The sequence below is a fragment of the Gambusia affinis genome, linkage group LG10, assembly GCF_019740435.1.
Source record: "Gambusia affinis linkage group LG10, SWU_Gaff_1.0, whole genome shotgun sequence".
NCBI classification, from domain to species: domain Eukaryota; kingdom Metazoa; phylum Chordata; class Actinopteri; order Cyprinodontiformes; family Poeciliidae; genus Gambusia; species Gambusia affinis.
This window is the reverse complement of record NC_057877.1, coordinates 29,186,980-29,208,574: the sequence shown is the minus strand read 5'-3', so window position 1 is coordinate 29,208,574 and position 21,595 is coordinate 29,186,980. Positions and strand designations below refer to the sequence as shown.

The following is a 21,595-nucleotide window of genomic DNA, read 5'->3' as shown; positions in this document are numbered from 1 at the left end:
TTCCTGTTAAAAAGCAGCAGAGAAACAGAACCTCCAGAACCTCTGCCTAGCCATGTGACGGACCGGCTGGACGGTTCTGGTTCCTGTCCAGCCATCATCTGTGATCTCTGCAGTAGAAGAAGACGGGTCCAAACAGGTTCTATGGGCAGCAGAACCGGTTCGGGAGCTCAGAGATGGATTTCTATCTGGTGAATCCATCAGGTCTGTTTTCTACCAGCCGACCCGGATCGGTTCTGCCCTCAGGAGGAACCGTCCTCCCGATAGTTTCCACTGAAAAGCATCGATTCCTGGCAGAAACCCAAACAGGAAGCAGAGAGTTCTGACCGGACGGCGAGCAGCTCCGTCGTCTCCTCTGGGTCCTCAGACGGATCTCCTGTTGGGAAACGGCAGCAGGAGTCAGCCAGGGTCCGGTTGGTTCTGAGCTCCTCGGGAACCCGGGGCCACTCACGTCCGCCGATCCTGGCGCCGACCCGCTGGGCCAGGGCGCCGCTCTGGGCCAGCTGCTCCCTGAAGCTCTGGCCCGTGTAGAAGTCGACGTCGTTGGCGCGCAGCAGCTCCTCGAAGGCCCGGGTGGTGGCGGCCAGGTGGCGGCGCAGGAGGCCGCAGGCGGCGCGGCCGTCACGCAGCCGCTGGCGCAGCAGCGACAGCTCTCTGGCCTGAGCTTTCAGCAGAGAGTCCAACTTCCTGCAGGAAAACCAAACGGCCGTTAGCTGCAGGTTCACAACGTTCAGGACGGTTAGCGAATGATGGAGCGAATCAGAACTGAGCTGCAAAACTAAAGGACTGAAGTAACAAATCATCGACTTCATCCTGGTCCACTGAGCCGCAGCGCTAACTAGTAGTTCACACTAAGATGCTATTCGTAAGCATTAGCTTCAGCTAACGCTAAATCACTAATAATAAACATTACTTCCAGTAATGCTAATGTGCTAACAGCGTTAGCTCGGAAGTGCTAACCCTGATTTATCAGCAGATTAGCAGATGTTTTCTCCACAGTCCTGATTTTATCGTTTGTCTTGTTAGTTTGATGCTGATTTGTTTTTGCTGAAATGTATCGTCACATTTTCCAGATTTTTCTGTTTCCATTTTGATTTTTATTTAATTTTTAATCCAACATTTAATGTGTTTTCTGTATGATTGTATTTTCATTTTCTTCTGGTTTCATCTTGGTTCTATCTCACTGACAGTCTGTTTTAATTCAGGGTTTTTTATTGATTTATCCTGAATATAATCTGATGTGTGTGATGACCGGCGTGTCCAGGGTGACCCCGCCTCTAACCCGCTGGCAGCTGGAGAGGCAGCAGGGCGTAAGAAAATGGGTGGCTGGATAATCTGATGTTTTTCTTGAAGTTTTTCCCAGATTTTGTTATGAATCAGCTGATTTAATCTGGTTTCTATGAGTTGGACGAACCCCGGCCAGTTTGCAGAGTTTCCTTCCTCCCTCCTGCCTCCTTTCCTCAGCTGGTCCTCCAGAGCGTCCACTCTGGACGTCAGCTTCTGAAGGCCGTTGTCATGGTGACGCTGCGAGGCTCCGTCCGACGACTGCCAGCCCTCGTCGTCCTCCGCCTGCGGGCAGCGGCCGACCTCGCCGGAGGCGGAGAGGCGGCGCAGGCGGCCCTGCAGGCCGCGGATCACTGCCTGAGAGCGGGACAGCTGCGAGCGCAGCTCCTCCACCAGGCGCCGCAGCGACGGCAGGTCGCCAGGGTAACCGCAGGGCTGAGCGTCGGTGCCGCCGGGCCACCACTGAGAGCCCAGGTCCAGAGACGTGCACATCTCCAGGTCGTCGAATTCTGAAACACGCAGCAGCAGCAGAGCGTCAACATGGTGGCGTCTGATGGAAGAATCACAGATTATCTCAGCTTCCCAAACATCAACATTTTCCAGTGTGGATTCTGTGGATTATCCAGTGACTCCCAGTTAGAAACCTGGAGCTAACCAGAACAAACTGGGAGGCTCAGTTTGTTCTGTCAGTTGAGCTGCTTGACTAGTTAGTTATCATAACTAGTTAGGCTGGTTGTGCTAAATCTGATCATTTATCATAAAAACATGTCTGAAGCTCTGCTGCTGCTTCAGGTTAAAGACGAGGCCCTCTGCTGCCCTCTGCTGCGTGTTAGAGTGTACTACAAGAACAGCAGAGGGGGGTTAGGCCTGATTCTGTGACCCCCGGTGACCCCCAGTGACCCCCAGTCCTACCTGGGCTGCTGGCCTCCTCCCTGTCAGCCTCGTTCTCGCTGCGGCCGCAGGTCTCGTAGCCCGGATCCTGCAGGTCCACCTGGACCAGCTTGCTGTCCTGCTGCACGGCTGTTTCTGCTGCAGAGGGACAAACAGGTCACCTGACTGCAGCCTGACTGCAGCCTGACTGCAGCCTGACTGCAGCCTGACTGCGTCTGCGTCTGCGCTCACCCAGCAGCTCTCTGTAGTCCTGCAGCTGCTCAGCCTGAGCCTGCACTGTGGCCTCCGACACCATCAGCCTCTCCTGCAGCTCCCGGCTCTTCAGCTGCAGACGGACCGTCTTCCCCGCTGAGGGCGAGGCGTCCGGCCGTCGCTGCTGATTGGACGGCTCGTCGTCCTGGATACAGGCAGGGGGAGAAACAACATGGCCGCTGTCCTTCCTCTCATATCAGCCAAGCAGAACAGCTGAGGATTCCTGACTTAAGATGTTTTCTGTAGGGGATCTGAGAGTTTAACCAGAACTTCCAGGTTGGAGAAACTGATTCACCTGAAAACGCAGCAACCAGTTCCAGTATCTTTACTGGCTCCTTAAAGGGCCAGTATCTTCTAAAATGTCATTTTAGTATCTTTCTATCATGTTTTTCCCTCATACAAAACAAACCTGTAATGTTGTTTTGATTCATTTATGTTTGAGAAATCCTTTAATCTCCATGGCAACCATTCAGCTGTTAAACCGCCTGGGGGGACCTAGCCCCGCCTTCAAGGTGAAGCTCCTGCCCCACTCAGCAAACAGCTGCTCTGGTAAAAACATCAAAGGTTAATAGAGGAGCCATGTTGGGATGACGTCCTGGAGGCGGAGCTCCAGGAAGAGCAGGAGTTTCTTAAAGTGACAGAGACCCAATTCCAAGGTGGTAAATCAGGAAGTAACATTTTGTCTCCAATGCTAAGTTTTCCGTTGTTGTATTGAGAAACTGTGTTTTTGTTATTTAGGCTTTTATCTCTTCCAAACTGGGTTTGTAGTTTTAAGTTTGTTCAGACTGGAGATGGAAAATTTCTATGAAATATATTTGGTAAACATGTGATGCATTTATCATTTTTATAACTGCAGTTAACAAAGTTTCTTTATTGTGCTATAAAACATGATGCTGGCCCTTTAAAGCCACTGGTTGCCATGGTGATCGTATCCCGGTCCTACCTGTGAGGAGCCGGTGAGCGTCTCCACTCTGTCGCCCTCCTCTGTCTTCTGGTCCTCATGGCTCTGAGTCCTGCTGTCAGATAGAGACGGATCTCCGTCCCAAGACTCCCACATCCCAGAGCTCTCCTCTTCCTCCTCTTCCTCCTCCACAGTCACATCCAGCTCCTCCTCTTCCTCCACAGCCTGCCTGCCGTCAGCCAGCTGGAGCTTCAGGTCTTCGTTCTCTGATCGCAGGCTGAACAAAGCTCTCCTTTAAGAGTCAAACGGTTAACAAGCGCAGCTGAGAATCACCAAGCTAACCTGCTAGCGATTCCTGGACCCGCCGGGTCGGTACCTGGACCCGCCGGGTTGGTACCTGGACCCGCCGGGTCGGCGGATCACCTTACCTCATCTGGGACAGCGAGGAGAAGCCGGCCTTCTCCAGCTGAGCCTTCAGCTCCCCCAGCTCTCTCTCCACCACCTGCTTCTGCTCCACCAGCTGCTTGACCTCCATCAGCCCTTCAGCGTCCAGCTGCCGACCCTGTCAGGAAGCAACCAGCAAAATCTCACTGCAACTGTTAACGGCAACGAGGAGGTTATTAATCATTAGGCACCGCTGTCTGAAAAGCATCTGCAATAACCCTAAAATACTAATTATTCACTAGATCCGCTAAAGCTAAAGAGCTACACCGACACAGTATTTAGCTGAAGCTAACGCTAAACCGCTGTACCAGATGAATATTTTACAAAACAGTCAAGTAAATCAGCACTTTATAATTTATCCAGAAAAGTTACTTCTGGTCAGCGGTTCCCAAAGTGCGGGGCGCGCCCCCTGGGGGTGGCGCAGTGCCATTGCAGGAGAGGCGCGGGAAGCAGTACAGATGAATGAAAAACCAAAACAAATATAAAAACAGTTGCACAAAAGTGTTTCATTGTAAAGTTGGTTTTCAGTTTGTTTTGTTGCAACGTGAAGAGTTAAATAAACTTCAGTGGAGTTTGAGAACAAAATGTTTGTTTTTGTCTGGTTGAACCACGTTTGTCCAGTTGATTTATTTTTATTTTGGGGGGATTTTATTGTAATCCATCGGAGGAGCCAGAAAACCTTTGGGAACCACTGATTTAGGGGAAGCTAACTGCGCTAAACGTTTAGTAAAATGCTATGCATGTGGTTAGCTAGCGACTGCTGCTGCAGCTCTTACCCAGGCAGCACACTCCTCATCCTCATCCTCATCCTCATCCTCATCAGCAGCAGTGAACTCACTCTTCACATCTTCATCTGCCTCGTCTTCGTCCTCACCGCTCAGCTCTGCAGGGAGAACAGATGCACAGAAAGCAGGAAAATTTCAGCTGTGGATTCCTGACTGAAAACCTGGAAAAACCTGGAAAACCCAGAGGAACTTCCAGGAAATGCTCATTCAACATGTTGCAGCTTGAGCTCCACTGAACCCTGATTTTAAATCCGAGGAAAATGAGCGACCTTTGACCTGCATGTGTCCACTACGCCTGATTTAAGCTAACAGCTCCTGATTTAATGAACATTTTAATCTTCCTGATGACCAGCGAAGGAAAATCAGTCTGAAGATAAATGGATCCAAAGCAAAACTGAACTTCCTGATGGTTTCATTATTCATAAAAACTGAATCATTTATGTTTCAGTTTGTGAGTTATTTATGTTTTTGTGGATTAATTTAGCATTTTACCTGTGAATTTACCCACCTGAATGCAGCCAAGAAATGTTCAAATGATGCTTTTACTGCTGTTGTTCAATAATCACATTAATTTCAGACAAAAATATGAGCTTTGATGCTTTCATGCCAAATTAAACATATATGACTAGTTGTAGTTGCTGTTTGTGTCTCTGTGCTTCTGAGAGCAGGAATCTGGAGTTTCAAATCACAAACACACGATGCAAAAATCTGCAGCTTTATTATTTATTATTGAGGCTCCAGGCAGGAAAACAGCATCTCACACACACACACACACACACACACACACACACAAATAAATAACGATAAAACATCCCATTAATCAGTCCAGGAAACGCTGGAAAAAAAGCAAAAACCCAAAGTCTGAACATGCAGTTAGTCACTGAAACTGAATTATGAGCTTTTTAATAATATTTAATATTCGCACTAACACAAACTGGTGATGCCAAAATGAAGCGTAGTTATTATAAGTTAAGCAAAAAAACAGTAAAAGTGATCAAAGATTTTTATTTACTGAAAATAATAATATTTGCACATAAAAGCTTGATAATTTTTTTTCACTATAAGTGTTTGTTTCTCCGTCTGTAAACAGTTTATAACTTTCATTTTATTTTACAAACATTCAGAAGGTTTTCAGGTTAGTGTTTCCACCCAGATCAAGCAACCGCTGCCCGTCGCTCCAACCCGTCACCATGGTAACAGCGCCCCCCGTGGCGCGGAGGGGAACTACAGGTACTGGCTTCTCTGATGCCCACCTCCAAACTCAGGCTGCCGGGCGGCTCCCTGCCGGACCAGAACCTCCCTCAGCTCCTGGAGCTCCAGGGTCAGCCGCTCCACCACCGGAAGGTCCGACGGGTCAGCCATCTTCCTCTGAAGGTCCTGCAGGGCAGAACCAAACCAGAACCAGGAGAACATGAACAGCAGCAGCACCGATAGGGGGAGCTAGAGATCCCCCGAGAAAATATCAGATTATTATTTCCTTTTCTAGCAATATGTTCTGCAGCGGAACATGCTAGCTGCTAGCCATGCTAGCCTGGTTAGCTGCAGCGTCTCACCCTGATGATCTCCTCCTTCAGGCTCAGATGGTGCAGCTGCTCGGCCCGACTCCTCGTCTCCTCCTGGTTCTGCTCCTGCTGCAGCGTTGCAGCCGCGTCCAGCTGCAACCCGGAGCCCAGCTGGCGCCGCAGCTCCTGGACTCTGCAGGTCTGCTCTTCCAGAACCTCGGTGAGTCGGGCCGCTGAGTCCTGAGGGATTCGGCAGCGTGTCAGAGTCCGAAACCTCCAGAGAGTCAAACTTAAAACTTTCACTCTGATGGATTTCATGATTGTTTTTGTGATTGTTGAAATATTCCCAGGATATTTTGCAAAATTTTCTCTCATTTCAAAGAAAATGCAACTTTCTTTCCTCAGCATCGATCGCAAACTGCAACCTGACATCAAGTAGGAAATACTGCCACCTGCAGTTTAGTGGCAAAAACTCATTTTGTTGATTTTCTGCTGATTGATGTAATTTGGCAGCAAACAGGTGAAAACTGCTTTGATTTTTAAAATAATAGTTAACATCTGTAATCTTGAAGTATTTGTGTTTTTCTGGACTCTGGAGGCCATATGAGAAGCTTCGGCGGGCCAGATCTGGCCCCCGGGCCTCCAGTTTGGCCACTCAGTACCTGGATGTACTGGTCCCTGGCGCTGATGGTTCTGAGCAGATCCTGGACCTGCTCCTGGTGCTCCCGGGCCTGCCGGGTCCGGTCTGACATCACTTCCTGGAAGAGGCGGTCTTTCAGCTGGAGGCGGAGCTTCAGGTCCTCCAGAACCTGACCCGGCGCCAACTGGACCTGAAGCAGCAGAGAGCAGCGCAGGTCCTGCAGGAAACAGAAAAATAAAAATATAAAATATATAAGTATATATTAGTAGCCTGTTAGCTTCACAACGTAGCTGACTTGGCTAACGTTGTTTTGCTTTCCGTCACTTGGAAGGTTCTGGTGACAGAAGCGGCGCGAACAGAACCGGTTCTGGAACCAGAACCGTGTCAGTGGGATCATTTCAACCGGATTCCAGGAACGTTTAGATCACCTGGGTCTCCTGCGTGCGAGCGAGCAGCGCCGCCTGCAGCTGCTCAATGACGTCGTCTCTCTCTCTCAGGATTTGACTGGTCCGCTCGTCGACGTCCCGCTGCTGCCGCCGGACGCCGGTCCAGGCGTCGGCCAGCTGCTGCAGCTGCAGCTCCTTCCCCCTCAGCAGCGCCTCCAGGCTCTGGGTCAGACACACGGAGGGTGGGCGTGGAGCCGGCGTGGACCCGGCGCCTCGCCGCAGAGCTAACACTTACAGCGATGGTTTCCTCGTTGTTGGCCAGAACGCGGCGCTGCCTCTCCAGGTCTCGCTCCTTCTCACGCAGCAGCAGCTGCAGCTGGCGACTCGCTGCATCTCGCTGCTCCGCCGAGCGAAACTTCTCGTCAACGGCCCGCTGCAGGACCGGGTCAGGTTTTAGTTTCAGCTAAAGATGATTAAGGTGAATCGGAGGATCTGTTTCACCTCCAGCGCTCGGTCTCTCTCCGCTATTCGCTGCCGCAGTTTCTGCAGCAGAGAGTCTCTGTTCTCCTTCGGTTCCTTCAGCATCTCCCCGTATTCCTGCAGACAAAATTAATAGTTTCGATAGTTAAGTTCTGGTTAATATTCGGATGGTTTCTGTAGTTTGTTGTTCTGCAGCCGTTCTCCTCCTGTTCCAACATGTCAGTCAAACATTCTGACATTATAAAATGTTTCTCTCGGGCTGCTGGAGTTCTGAAGAGGATCCTTCATGTTCTGCAAACGGGTCGCAGTTTGTTCTGAGAGTGACGGGCCGGGAGCGGCTCCGCTCTGCTGCTGCAGTTTGACCTCTGACCTGAAGCAGCTGCTCCTTCAGCTGCAGGCCGGCCCTCAGCTCCGCGACGCTGCGCTCTCTCTCCTCGCTCTCCCTCCGTCTCTCTTGCTCGCCCTCGCTCAGCTGCTCCTCCCTCGCCTGCAGGTCGGACCGGACCGTCTGCAGAATCAGCTGCAGCTCCTGGACACAGAAACCCATCAGAACCTCTGCTGGAGGCTCCGGCGTCCGGCCGGGTCAGTCGGCGGGTCTGCTGACCCGGTTGTGTCGCTCCGTCTCCCTGCGGTGCTGCAGCGCCCCCTGCAGGTCTCTCTCCAGCCTCTCCAGGGACCGGTTCTGATCCTCCTCGGCGCGGTCCGCCCGGCGCTGAGCCCGCTGGGCCGCCTGCAGCTCCAGCTGAGCCTGGAACAGCGCCGCCTGCAGGGCCAGAACCTCGCCCTGACCCGGAGCCGCCTCGGTACCGGACAGCTACGGGTTGGGGAGGGGCGGCGGGTCAGTTAGCTGCCCTCTACAAGTGCATGTCTGAATTCTACTAACATCAAAAAATACAATTTTGCAGCTGTTTCCTCAGAAAAACCAGAAAATGATACCAAATATTTCTGCTCTGGTTTAATATTTTAAATATTTTCTGTTTACATAAATCACTAAAACATGAGCCTCATTCATAATTGGTGGCGCTAGCGCTCATCATCTATCAGCCAATAAGAGGAGACGTCGGCCTCTGAGTCAGAGCAACAAGCCCCGCCCACTTGGAGCGGCTACATATTTTGCATTAGCCTTACAGTTTCTACATGTTGGCATGAAACTAAACTGTTTATGAACATGATGCTGTGAAAAAACAACAAACCACAAAACCACTTCCTGTTGTCTTCTTTGTCGCTTCCTTCAGTAGTAACAGCTGGTTGTTCATCATGCGACTCGTGATGTGAAAATATCACGAGTCGTGGCTGAAACATCATCTTAGTGCGAAAGCCTTTTATCAACGGGAGTTTTTATGAAATTTGCTCATTTCTCGTCTTGACTTTAGTTCCAGTAACTCTGTGGTTCATGGAAACACTCAGAGTTTCAGACGACGGTACAAACCTGGCTGCGGTTAGCGAGCTCCCTGAGCGAACGCAGCGTCTGGTTCTGATCCGCCAAGGCTCTGCTCAGGTCAGAAACCTGCAACACATAAACCTGGAGCTGCAGCCGTTATTCATTCAGCGCAGGACGTAGAAAAAACTCAAAACTACTTTATTCTCTGTGTGTCGGCTACGCAGGCCCGTTGCCATGGCAACAACAGCTCCACTAGCCAATCAGGACAAACATTCAGTCTGTTCCAGTTTCATGTTTTCAGGCTTGATGTTTATTTTGTGATTATTAATAAGTGATCGTCTACTGACGGATTTTAACTGAATAAATTCTGCAGCATCTACATGTTACGATTGTCAAAGTCAAGCTAGCATAACTGAGCTACGTCCCTCTTCCTGCACATTGTTTTATAATTTAAACTGCTAGGCATTGTTAGCCAGCAGCTTTCTGAATGCGGTGCGTTATGCTGGTCTCACCTCCGTCTCCTTGGAAACGACGGCGTCCGTCAGGTTCTGGATGAGTCTCTCCTGCTGCTGCGCTTCATCCTGCGCCGAGCGAAGCTGCAGCTCCATGGCAGCCAGACGCTCCTGCAGCTTCTGGTGACAGAAACATCCTCAGCATCTCGGAACCGGGCCGGAACCGGCTCGCGGGCCGGGTCTGGTACCTGGTTCCGAGCCTCGCTCTCTCTGATGTTGACCTGCAGCGATCGGACCTGGTTCTGGGCCTGCTGCAGCTCTCCCACGCACTGACCCGCGGCGCTCTGGTACCGACTGAGCTGGTCCTGCTGCTCGCCGATCAGCTGCTGGGAAACGCATCAAAAAAACAGGAAACGCATCAGAGAAACAGGAATCATTTCAAATGTTTCAGAGTTTTAACGACTCACAGGAAGTCAGACTCTTTTTGAATCTCATTTTCTGTTTCCAGCTGGTTTCTTCTGATCGAACGGCCGACTTCATTTTCGTCAGTTTAACGCGCGTACAGTGGAAAATTAAATTCCAACATGGCGGACGCGGTGCTGCTGCTGGTTCTGAAGTACGAAGCCAAAGCCGACTCTGATGTCATTGCAGGAAGTGGTTTCTGTAACTTCCTGCTTCGCTCAGTTGAAAACATGAAGCTGAATACAGAAAACGTTTGTTGTTTTTTATTGAATGTGAAAAATGTTTTTGTTTCCTTCTGAAAAATCAAACTGGAGTTTTTTTTACTTTGTTTCACAAGTAAATAGTGTAAAAATAATTTGAAGTTTTTAATTTATGAACCTACGAAAATAAAATCAGATTTTTAAATGTAAAATAGTTGATGGTTTCTCTGTTGTTGAGGTGAAAGAAGCCGTGTTGTTGGTGGCTTTAGCTGAACATTCAGCCGACTCTGATTCTGGATCCTAACTGGTTTTATTTCCTCTGGACACTGGTTGGATTTCTGGCTGCTCCACATGGAAACTGGTTTGGGAGCAGCTCTGTTCCTGGTTCCTGTGGGTCCAGCAGGTCGCCTTCTTCCTGGCTCTCCGCTACAGAGACGATTCCTCGCTCCACTGGGTAAACTGGGAGCTCTCTGCCACATCATTTACATCACAATGGGAGCTATGAAGGCCACCGCCTGGAGACTGTTGCCAAGGCGACGCAGGGGTTGCTAGGACACGGACGTTGGGGAGTGATAATGGAGGAGCAACAGAAAAACTCCCATTGCACGGCTGACTTTTTAAATCCAGAACAGGGATGTTCAACATGCGGCCCGGGGGCCGTTTGTGGCCCTCAGGCTGATTTTTATCTCGTCCATCAAAGGTGGTTGATGCATTTTTACTTTTTATAAATTCAAATTAAATTTATTGCTCAGTCCTGATTATGGATGGGCGACATCATGGACGTAAAACTTTTTCTAAATATTTTGCAGCGAAATAGAAACATTAAACAAAAACCTATGTTGCTTCTTTTTTAGTCAAATCTATGACACCTTATAACAGATGTTAAATCCAGAAAATGTTAACTAGAAATACTCCGTTCCCGACATGTGGCGCCCTCTGCAGGCGGCGCCCCTACGGCGCAGGGCCCTGATGGAGGCCCGCTAGTCTCCATCTACCTGCTGGAGGCGGAACGGGCCGCACTGGAGGTAATCATCCAGCCACTGCTCCTCCAGATCCTCCAGCTCCGCCTGCAGCTCCTCCTCCGGACAGAGCACCACCACCTCCGGGACGGCCGGGTGGGAGGACAGGTTCGGATCCAGTTTGCCTTTGACCAGAACCGGGAGCTTGCTGCCCCTGGGCGGGGTCACCGGCCGGTACTCCCAGCCCCGCAGGAGGCCCAGCAGCACCTCCGCCCCGGACAGGGAGCTCCCGGTCTGGGGTTTGCTCCAGAGGGGGCTCGCCTCCTCCGGGTTCGGGTTCGGTTCCTCCTTGGTTCTGTGGAGCTCCAGGGACTCCACGGAGGATGCGGGGCTGTGACTCCGTTTGTCCGCCTCGGCTGCAGGAACATCCATCGGGACAGGTGTTGCGTCGGAGGTTCTGCTCAGGTCCTCCAACCCCAGAGCGGAGGCGGAGAAGCGGGTCGACGGCCCGCAGGAGGTGCTTCTGCGCCCGAACCTTCTCGGAACCTTACAGACCGCCTCGTAGTCCGAGTCCGCGACCCGCAGCGCAGCGCAGCCGCGGCACCTGCGGGGCTTCTGGCCGGCCTCTGCTCCGGTGCAGTGGTGGAGCGGCTGGTCCGGCGCCGCATCCTCCCGATCCGCCCAGGACTCGAACCCGGAGAACACCAGGTCGTCCTGGATCAGGTCCGAGTAGCTGTCGTCCAGGTCTGCGTCCTCCCCGCCGGCCTCCCCCGGGTTGCTCCTGCGGTACAGCCCCGCGATGCAGAGCCGCAGCCGCTCCTTCTCCAGCAGCAGCCGCTGCAGCCGCTCCAGGGACAGCGCCTCCACCCGGGCCACCACCGTGTCGAACCGGAACATCCGCTCCAGCATGAAGGCGCACTTGGAGCAGGCGAACTCCCCGCGGCCGTCCCGGCCCAGCCCGCGGCCCAGGGCGTGGGCCAGCAGCACCTGCAGGCTCAACTTGGCTGCGGGGTGGAAGATCCAGCGCCGCTGGTTCCCGCACAGTTCCCGGGCGCAGATTCGGCAGGCCTCCTTCATCTTCACCGCGTCCAGCATCCCGCAGGGGTCAGAGGTCACGACTGGTCTTCAGGTCTTAATTAAATCTGACTTCAATCATCAATGACGCCGCAGAGTCCCGCAGGCTGATGGTGATGCAGATAGAAGCTGCGGCGCAAATCTCGCCGGATCCCGCAGGCGGGTCGTGAATCGCGCAGATTCTCCTCCGGGCTGTGATTTTTTTTTTTTTTTTTTTCCGGGAGGTTTTATGGAAATTAAAGCGCGGCTCCTTTTAACCTTCCCATGAAGAGGAAAATAAATCCCGGTTTTCCTTCTCCAGGGTCAGAATCTTTACGGTCCCGGTTCTGGTTCCGGTCTCAGTTAACGGCAGAACCAACCGCTGCTTTCACTGCGAGGAGGCGACGGAGAGGAACACAAAGATCCTCTATGTCAGACAGGATGCGCCACTCCGCAACCAAAGACCATATGTATGAAAGAAGATGCTTCACTCCAAAAACTACAAAGATCCCAGTTGAATGGCTGTACTGTGACCGTGGCGCCACCATGTGGCCAGGTCGGAGAATGCAGCTGATGAATTTATCAGAGAAAAGGAGAAACTCAGCTATTTTTATTATTTATGCCTATTTGCAGAAATTCAACCGTGTCTTCCTCTTTTTATGACTAAATATTCAAAAATAACATTTTATTTTCCCAAAATGTTTAATATATATAAAATGCTTTCACTGAGAGAAAAGTGTAACATGAGTCAAATTCATTGTTCCCACAAAGTGAGATTTATTCATTTACTTTTATATTAATAGACTTTTGTCCTTCATGCCGTTTAAATAAATCTGTTGCAGTATTTTAGCATCATATATTAAACACTTTGCATGAAAAAAATTCAAAGTAATAATTCTTCATGAAATTCCCCAAGAAAGGAAAATGAGGCAGACTTTAAAAGCTACTGAATCAGAAAGTGGATTGTCGTTTATTTTTTGCTCTGGAATTTGTGGAGGAGTGAGACCTCTTGAAACTGAATCAGACTGACAGGAAGAGGTTTCTCTGCCCTGGTCTTCACCTCACTGTCTGCCTACAACCAGGAAACGTCACATTTCCTCCAGAAATTAATCACTTCCTCCTGGAAAATAAAGAGTATCCTGAGAGCGAGCTTTTGGTTACCGGTGGCAACCGCTGGTAGAATCTGGAAATAAAAATAAAAATGAAAAAACATCAAGCCTTTCTGGTGCAGGTTGGGATTCGAAGGACAGAATATCCTGCTGCAGTTCTGGAGAAGAGCTTCCAGCTTGTTGTCTTAAAGGGACAGTACACCTCAAAATAAGCTGAAATGTTTGCCGAAACTCTGACGCGGTGGGAAGATCAACATGCAGTAGCAGTCAGTCTACCAACGTTTCTGAACAGGCCTCTGTGGCTGTATGTCAGTCTCATGACTGTTATGACGCACTAGCATCCATTACTCCACAGCAACACTTCCTGGATGACATCATCGCTGCTAATCCGCCTCCTTTGCTTTTGCCGCTCCTCTTCACTTTATCATGATGTTAAGATAAATTTCTTAACATCATCATTTTGTCACAACAGATTCCAATCAATGATGTTCACTAAAAACTGACCTTACTCTCAGGATTATTGGCTTGATTATTTTCTATAAATACCAATAAACCTGAAGGTGAAGACTGGCGTCCGAAATAAATCGCCGCAGCGGGAATGTTTTTAAACAGCAGTTTCTGAGGGACTCTTATTGCTGTGACACTCAGTCATTTATATCACAACAGAATTGTACCATGACGTCCCGCCCATTAACTGGTTCAAGCCCGTTTCCGGGGCAACCGGAGCGTCTGGTTTCACCGCCTCACAGATAAACCAAACGTCTCCATCCGTCACAGTGTGCAGCATCTACGTTGATAGATCTACGGCCATGTGGGGTTTGTTTTCCTGGACCGCCGCCGGATCCACATCCGTCACCTTCCGCGGACGCCACGGCAACCATCCATCGTCTGGGACGAGGCTCGCAATCAAAGATCAATTAATCCCAATCAGAGGGAAATGCCAAACATGGCCGACTGACGGCGGCGGGGACAGCTGACGGAGACGGACGAGCCGTCGCCATGGTTTCGCCTCCTGCTGCTCAGGAGACGGTCATTGTTCGTGATTACAAAACTAATTTACTGACGAATGTTTACGTTTTATTACAAACAAAAGTTTTAATGTAACATTTATAAAAACTGAATAAACTTTATAAAGTATATCTGTTTGCTGCAAGGTGCAAAGAAAACAGAAAAATAAAATAAATTCTGGTTATTTAAATAAATATGTGCATAAAATACACCCTAAAAAATACCTCGGCGTCTCGTTCTCTGTTCTCCAGCGAGGATGAAAGGTCATGAACTTTGACCTGGAGCTCTTCCACCTGGAGACTTAGCGACTGTTTCTGCTGCTCCAGATCCTCAATCAGCCTGAAACAGGAAGTGGAGCGAAGCTCAGAGATCTGATGGAAGAACTCACCCAGAACCAGATCTGAGTCTGTGGAGAACTGATGTTTGGAGTGAAAAGGTTTTCAGTCACCTGTCCGCGTCAGTCGGACTCGTCTGGACTCCAGCCGAGTCTCCGTGTTCCTCCATCTTCTCCAGCATCTCCCTCTGCAGAGCCAGGCAGCGCCGGGCCTCGCCGTCCGCCAGCGCCGCCATGCGCTGGGCGTCGCTCCGGGCCGCCTCGACCTCCTGGACCACACAACCACAACGCTCAGGTGTTCAGTTGATGATGACGGTTTCTGGCTGTTCAGCCAATCAGGAAGACTCTCTGCACCTTTTGCAGCAGCTGAACTTTGTCCTCCAGGATCTGCTGCACGTGTCTGACCTCGTCCTGCCCCTCCACCAGGCGGCGCTGCAGCTCTGCTTCATTCTGATTGGACAGGACCTCGGCTGTGGATCTGAGTGGGTCAGAACATCAGCTGCTGTTTTAGCGAAGCGGCAGAAATACTTCAGCTCCTAAACATCAAAGACTGTCTGTATTTATAAAGAGAAAATCTAAAAACATGTTTTTGTGGATATTTCTGGTGTGATTATCTGAGAGTCATTTAAAGGGATCAGATTTCGCCTCCAAACAGGATTTAATATCAGGAGGTAAAAAAGACTGAAATGCTGAAGGGAAACAATTCACTTTATTTAGTTTAAAAAGGAAAAGACTTACATTTAAATTGCTCAGAAAATATTAATTTCTAATTCATTGTGAGAGAATTTATTAGTTTATTTATTTGTTTTACTGTTTTCGTGTATTATAGTTCACAGGGACCCCACACGATTTGTTTATTGTAATAAGTTCATTCTTCATTGTAACTTGTTCATCCTTCTGTCTCCTGCCTCGATCCTTGGTACTCATATTTCCTACATGTCATTGAATGCAACTGTTTACGTGTTCCTGGAACGTCCCGTTTGGAGGCAGTGACTGTTTTCATTGAGGAGCTTTAGGCACCGAGGAGACAGGCTGAGTTTCTGTGAAAAGGTAAATAAAACCTTTTATATTCGCAGACACAACTGCTGACATCATCAGTGTCTGAGCCCAGCAACATACAAACATCTAAACGACCCAAATCTGTGGCTGAGGATTTAATATCTGACGTAGAACCGGATCACCATCAGCTTCAGTTAAACCAGCAGCAGGTTTAAAACGTTGCTGACATTCAATCTGGTCTGAAGGTTTTCCTCAGCTGGAATAAAGCCGACGCCGGCCCTTTAAGAGCACCAGACGGGCGGAAAACGTGAAGCGGGTCGTCTACTCACAGCGCCCGGTCCAGAACCTCCTGCTTCTCCTGCAGATCCTTCTTCAGACTCTCAACCTCCACCTTCAGCTCGATGTTCTGCAGGACAAACAGGAAGAAGGATGAGAAACTTCCTGCTCACTTCCTGTTTACTTCCTGCTCACTTCCTGTTTACTTCCTGCTCACTTCCTGTTTACTTCCTGCTCACTTCCTGTTTACTTCCTGCTCACTTCCTGTTTACTTCCTGCAGTTTCAGTTTCTTTCCCTGGATTCAGGATCAGATTCCAGAGGTCAGAGGTCATCATCAACATGTTTAAAGCAGCACAAACAAATTTTTAGCAGCGAGTTCATTGAGGCTAAATTTTAGGTTGACCTCTGATGACCTCTGGAAACTTTATTAACAATGTCTTTAAAATGACAATCAAAATTTTTACTGCACAAACATTTGACACCAGTTCTGGATTTGGGTGAGGTTGACCTTTTGACCTTTGACCTTTCACTAATATCTTCAAAGCAAAAGCAGCAGGACCAGAACCAGAACCAGAACCAGAACAAGAACCAGAACCAGAACCAGGACCAGGACCAGAACCAGAACCAGAACCTCTCCTCTGGGTTTGTTTGGGTCTAATCTTAGCTCCTCCACCTGCTGCGTCTGTAACAACATCCAGCAGCGCCTCCACTTTTAGCCCTTCGCTCCGACTGCAGCAACAAACCGGACCGGACCGGCGGCTCTGCTCCCGTGCAGCGGGTCGCTGACCCACTGACACACAGACACAGCTGTCCGGTTCAGATCCAGAGCCGGGCTAAAAATGGATCCGGGGCAGAATGTGGGTCAGTGGGCTGCAGGCTGCAGACGCACCAAATAAAATGATTATTTTTAACATTTTACAAAGAAACGACGATTTTAACTTTTGAAACTCAGAAATGTTTGAATAACTCTCCAACGGCCCGACGGCGTCATAAAACAAGAAAACTATAATAAACATGTTTAATGTAAACAACAACATCAGGAACCAAAACACCAGAAATGAACTGATTAGTAACGTTCTACATGATAATCATGTTTATGATTAAAACTTCAGCGGTTTTATAATTTCATTGTCCACTCACCGCTCTGTGGACGCTGTCGCCGCTCTGATCAAACTTCTGCTGGATCTTCTCCTCCAGGAAGTAGATCCTCAGCTTCAGGCTGAAGTTCTCCTTCTTCAGGTCGTTGAGGTGCTGCGAAACGGTGCGGTAACCACGGAAACCAGAGTTAGCCATGAGCGGCGGCGGCGCGGGGGCCTCTACAGACCCCATCACACCAGAAACTACCGAAATATCCCGAAGAAACGCAACACAAGCTGAGCAACTGCAGCACAGCTGAATGAAGCTATCGCTAACGCTAAGACAGTCGGTCAGGATCAGCTGGGAGGGGCAACAGGGGCAACAGTTTTTACCCCCAGAGAGAGAGAGAGGGAGAATGTGAGAGCAGAGCGTCTGATGAGAACCAACAGGAGGTCTGACTGGTTCCAGCTAACAGACGGCGGCAGAGCAGAAACAAATCATGCAAGAGTAAAACGTATCTGGTAAAAAGTCGACTCACGTCTCAAATGATCATTTAATACTTTCAAATTATATCAACCCTCTTGGGAAACTACATGTCAGCAGAGGGATAACTACAACGATAACTACAACGATAACTACAACGATAACTACAACGATAACTACAGCGATAACTACAGCGATAACTACAACGATAACTACAACGATAACTACAGCGATAACTACAGCGATAACTACAACAATAACTACAGCGATAACTACAACGATAACTACAACGATAACTACAGCGATAACTACAGCGATAACTACAACAATAACTACAGCGATAACTACAACGATAACTACAGCGATAACTACAACGATGATAACTACAGCGATAACTACAACGATAACTACAACAATAACTACAGCGATAACTACAACGATGATAACTACAGCGATGATAACTACAGCGATGATAACTACAACAATAACTACAGCGATAACTACAACGATAACTACAGCGATAACTACAACGAGATAACTACAGCGATAACTACAACGATAACTACAGCGATAACTACAGCGATAACTACAACGATAACTACAACGATAACTACAACGATAACTACAGCGATAACAACGATAACTACAACGATAACTACAGCGATAACTACAACAATAACTACAGCGATAACTACAGCGATAACTACAACGAGATAACTACAGCGATAACTACAGCGATAACTACAACGATAACTACAGCGATAACTACAACGATAACTACAACGATAACTACAGCGATAACTACAACGATAACTACAGCGATAACTACAGCGATAACTACAACGATAACTACAGCGATAACTACAGCGATAACTACAACAATAACTACAACAATAACTACAACAATAACTACAACGATAACTACAGAGGACGAATGTGAGGCAGGAAAAGCTTCATCAATACGACGGTGGCGTCCCAGAGCCGAGGACCAGGAAACGCTCCTCCACCGTGTCTGGAGGGAGATTAAAGTAGCTCTGGACTCAAACTACCAACCTGTTCATCGCAGGTTTACATGCTGATACACATCAGATGCAGTTTATTGATTTATTGCAACAGGCCTGATTAGTTTAGTTTTTGAGCATTAAAAACTAAAAATAAAACACTATAAAAGTACAAAAGAAAACAAAAAGACATTAGCGATTCCTAAAATACAATTTTATACTTAAAAATGTTAAATTAAATGTTTCATGTAAAGACTTAAGCAAATAATAAATAATTCTACAACAAAACCAGAAAAATGTTCTGGCAATAAGGATCCAACGGTGAATAAGTATAAAATTAAACTCTTATTAAAAATATTATCAACTTTAGCAGCAAAGATTTTGTGGATAATCGGAGAATTTGACTCACAACGTAAATATTAAATTTCACAAAATAAACTAAATAATTTACATTCAGCACAGAAAACTGACATTAAATGTTGATTTTTGTTTTTGCTTCAGTTCAGCAGAAACATTGATTGGAGCCACAGACTGTGACCTTTGACCTGTGATGGGTGTTTTTGACCCTCTGGGTCTCTGAATGAAGTTAATCACCGTTGTGATCCGGCCACAGGGAGGCGCTGTGGCTCCAGCAGGCCTGCAGAGCGAACTGGAACGTTAATGCTGCTAATGCAGCATCATTAACACAATGTCTCCACGGCCTGCAGCTGAATATCTGCAACATGAATCCAAACACTTCTTAGGTTTTATCAGAACTTATTCTCCTTCTGCTCCTTCTGTCTCCTCCATTATGAACTAATTCATCTCAAAGCAGATCACTATAAAGACCTGCAGGATCGTTTTCAGGAGAATCTTTGCGCCTTGTTGTTTGGCTTCGGCCATAAAGAGATCTAAAAATAAAAACAGATTGAATTTCCTCACAGACAGCTGCAGCGTCCTGACGCTGCTGCAACACAGGACACAAATAAACTGAAAAACACGACACAGTTCTGCTGAATTTCACCCATTTCCCGTCAGAATCAGCAGAAGGTCTTTCAGAAGGTGGCGCTGTCGCTCTGCTTCTATCAAATCTACATAAAAATGGACGCCGTTTGGGGGCGTGCTACGGTGGCATAGAGGGCAGCGCGCCCCACGTTTGGAGGCCTTCAGTCCTCAACGCCGCCGTTGCAGGTTCGATTCCCAGACCCGACGACATTTGCTGCATGTCTTCCCCCCCTTTCCTGTCAGCCTACTGTTGTATAAGGGACACTAGAGCCACAAAAAGGACCCCCTGGTGGGGAAAAAAAAATAAATAAATAAAAATGGACGCCGTTTGTAAAGTTACAGTCACAAATTAACAGCAATAATTTCAGATATTTAAAAAAACCTTTGTTTGTTTCTCAGGATCATATTTTCACCATGTGATTCATTCAGTTATAAATCTCAAAGTTTCTAACTAAATAAATGGAGACAGGCTAAATATGTAGTTAGCAAATAAATAAAAGGCTCCAAACTAAACATTTAGTGAAGAAACAATATGTATTTCACTGGACAAACTAAATATTTATCTACAATCTAAATATTAAGAAACAACCTCAATATTTAGCTAAATAAATACACCAAGCTCATTTTTTTTGCTTGCTAATTATTTTTTAGCTAAAGCTAAAGTCTAAATGTGTAGCCTTTAGCTGAATGTTTAGTTAAGCAGACTAGGCTAAATGAAATGTCAGTTTCAAACTAAATATTTAGCTTGAAACTAAATATGAATCCAGGAAGCTAACTGTTCTGTTCAGTTAAAACTGTTAGCTTGTTAGCTAAATGTTCAGTTAACCAACTTAATATTTAGCTTCCCATGTAAATAATTAGTTTGAAACTGATATTTATAAACTAATTAACAACATAGTGAAACTGTGACCTTGACAGGATACATCGTCCAATTACTGCTGTTCATTTCTGACAGATTTCCTCTAGAAGCTTCAGGTCAGATACACCAACGAGCAGAACTGCCTGTTTCTGGGTATTCAGTCAGAAAGACGTTCAAACAGCAGCAGAGAGCTACATGAACATAAACTGAACCAGAAACACTGAAGAACTTTCATTTCCACAGAAAATCCAACCATCAGGGAAATTCCTGCCAGACGATTCCAGGTTTTCCCGTCAGACTGTCAGCAGTGCTGACTAACTGAAATGGAAACATCAGCGCAGTCATTCGGGTCCAGGGCCTGAAACCCGAAAACCCAGCAGGAGAAACGTCAGCGGCTCGTCCAGGTCAGAGAGAAACGATCAGAACAGGAAGTGAGATCAAAATGAAATCAGCCAAACTCTCCAGGAATCCATGAGGAGAGAAACACCGAGACCCCACTGAGCCTCACACAGGATCTGCATGGCTCACACACACCTGCTCTGACCGAAGCCTGGCCCCCACCAGGGGAAACACTGCTTTGGGGTCAAGGGTCAGATTTAGGACTAAACTGTGAATTGAGTTTTGGTTAGGATGTAGAAATGACTGGAAGTCAATGGAAAGATAGCCAAGCAAATGTATGTGTGTGTGTGTGTGTGTGTGTGTGTGTGTGTGTGTGTGTGTGTGTGTGTGTGTGGACTGGCACGGCTCTTGGAGTTTCCCAGTAACAACCTGACATTTTCCAGGTGGCAGGACCTGGTCCAAAGAACTGATTGGGTCTATTATGAAAGAACAGCAAAGAACCGAACCAAAGAACTAAAAATGAACCAAAGTATAAAAAAACGTAAAACTATAACTAATAGAAAATAAACTCCATCTTATCAAATTAACTAATAAAAACTAACAAACACTCTAAAAACTCATTAACACTAACTTCCAGGATATTTCCTGGATGTTTCCAGGATTTTTCCTGGATGTTTCCAGGATGTTTCCAGGATGTTTCCAGGATGTCTCCAGGATATTTCCTGGATGTTTCCAGGATTTTTCCAGGATATTTCCTGGATGTTTCCAGGATTTTTCCAGGATATTTCCTGGATGTTTCCAGGATTTTTCCTGGATGTTTCCAGGATGTTTTCTGGATGTTTCTTGGATGTTTCCAGGATATTTCCAGGATGTTTCCAGGATGTTTCCTGGTTTTCCTGCTGACGTTTCACCTGCCTGTGGCCAGAAAAACTCGGCTGATTTATTTTAGGAATTACTTCAGTTTTTCTTCTTCAGAAAATATTATTTTTAATAAAAACGGTGAACTGGAAAACATCTGGTTTGGAGATCATTCTGTTAAAATAAATACCTTTCAGG

The 21,595-nt window shown here is 47.6% G+C and overlaps 1 protein-coding gene across 10 annotated transcripts in view; it reads right to left on the bottom strand.

Annotated features, from left to right (window-relative positions):
- The window catches only part of LOC122838051 (phosphodiesterase 4D interacting protein), a 65,082-nt gene that overhangs the window by 12,605 nt on the left and 30,882 nt on the right, over positions 1-21,595 (bottom strand). For 2 of the 10 annotated variants that reach the window (XM_044128374.1, XM_044128376.1), the window contains 24 exons: positions 16,937-17,047; positions 15,849-15,925; positions 14,875-14,998; positions 14,635-14,789; positions 14,411-14,525; positions 9,644-9,781; positions 9,456-9,575; positions 8,992-9,069; positions 8,167-8,376; positions 7,933-8,091; positions 7,584-7,679; positions 7,378-7,515; positions 7,125-7,304; positions 6,719-6,913; positions 6,108-6,296; positions 5,808-5,931; positions 4,546-4,652; positions 3,754-3,887; positions 3,368-3,617; positions 2,404-2,569; positions 2,194-2,310; positions 1,412-1,790; positions 449-684; positions 325-373 (listed from right to left, as the gene is read on the bottom strand). In XM_044128374.1, the coding sequence (XP_043984309.1) occupies positions 325-373; positions 449-684; positions 1,412-1,790; positions 2,194-2,310; positions 2,404-2,569; positions 3,368-3,617; positions 3,754-3,887; positions 4,546-4,652; positions 5,808-5,931; positions 6,108-6,296; positions 6,719-6,913; positions 7,125-7,304; positions 7,378-7,515; positions 7,584-7,679; positions 7,933-8,091; positions 8,167-8,376; positions 8,992-9,069; positions 9,456-9,575; positions 9,644-9,781; positions 14,411-14,525; positions 14,635-14,789; positions 14,875-14,998; positions 15,849-15,925; positions 16,937-17,047 (3,647 nt within the window). Of the gene's footprint in view, positions 1-324; positions 374-448; positions 685-1,411; positions 1,791-2,193; positions 2,311-2,403; positions 2,570-3,367; positions 3,618-3,753; positions 3,888-4,545; positions 4,653-5,807; positions 5,932-6,107; positions 6,297-6,718; positions 6,914-7,124; positions 7,305-7,377; positions 7,516-7,583; positions 7,680-7,932; positions 8,092-8,166; positions 8,377-8,991; positions 9,070-9,455; positions 9,576-9,643; positions 9,782-9,862; positions 11,013-11,052; positions 12,736-14,410; positions 14,526-14,634; positions 14,790-14,874; positions 14,999-15,848; positions 15,926-16,936; positions 17,048-21,595 lie in introns of those variants that run through there. The other 8 variants (XM_044128375.1, XM_044128371.1, XM_044128370.1 and 5 more) reach the window with 8 other exon arrangements.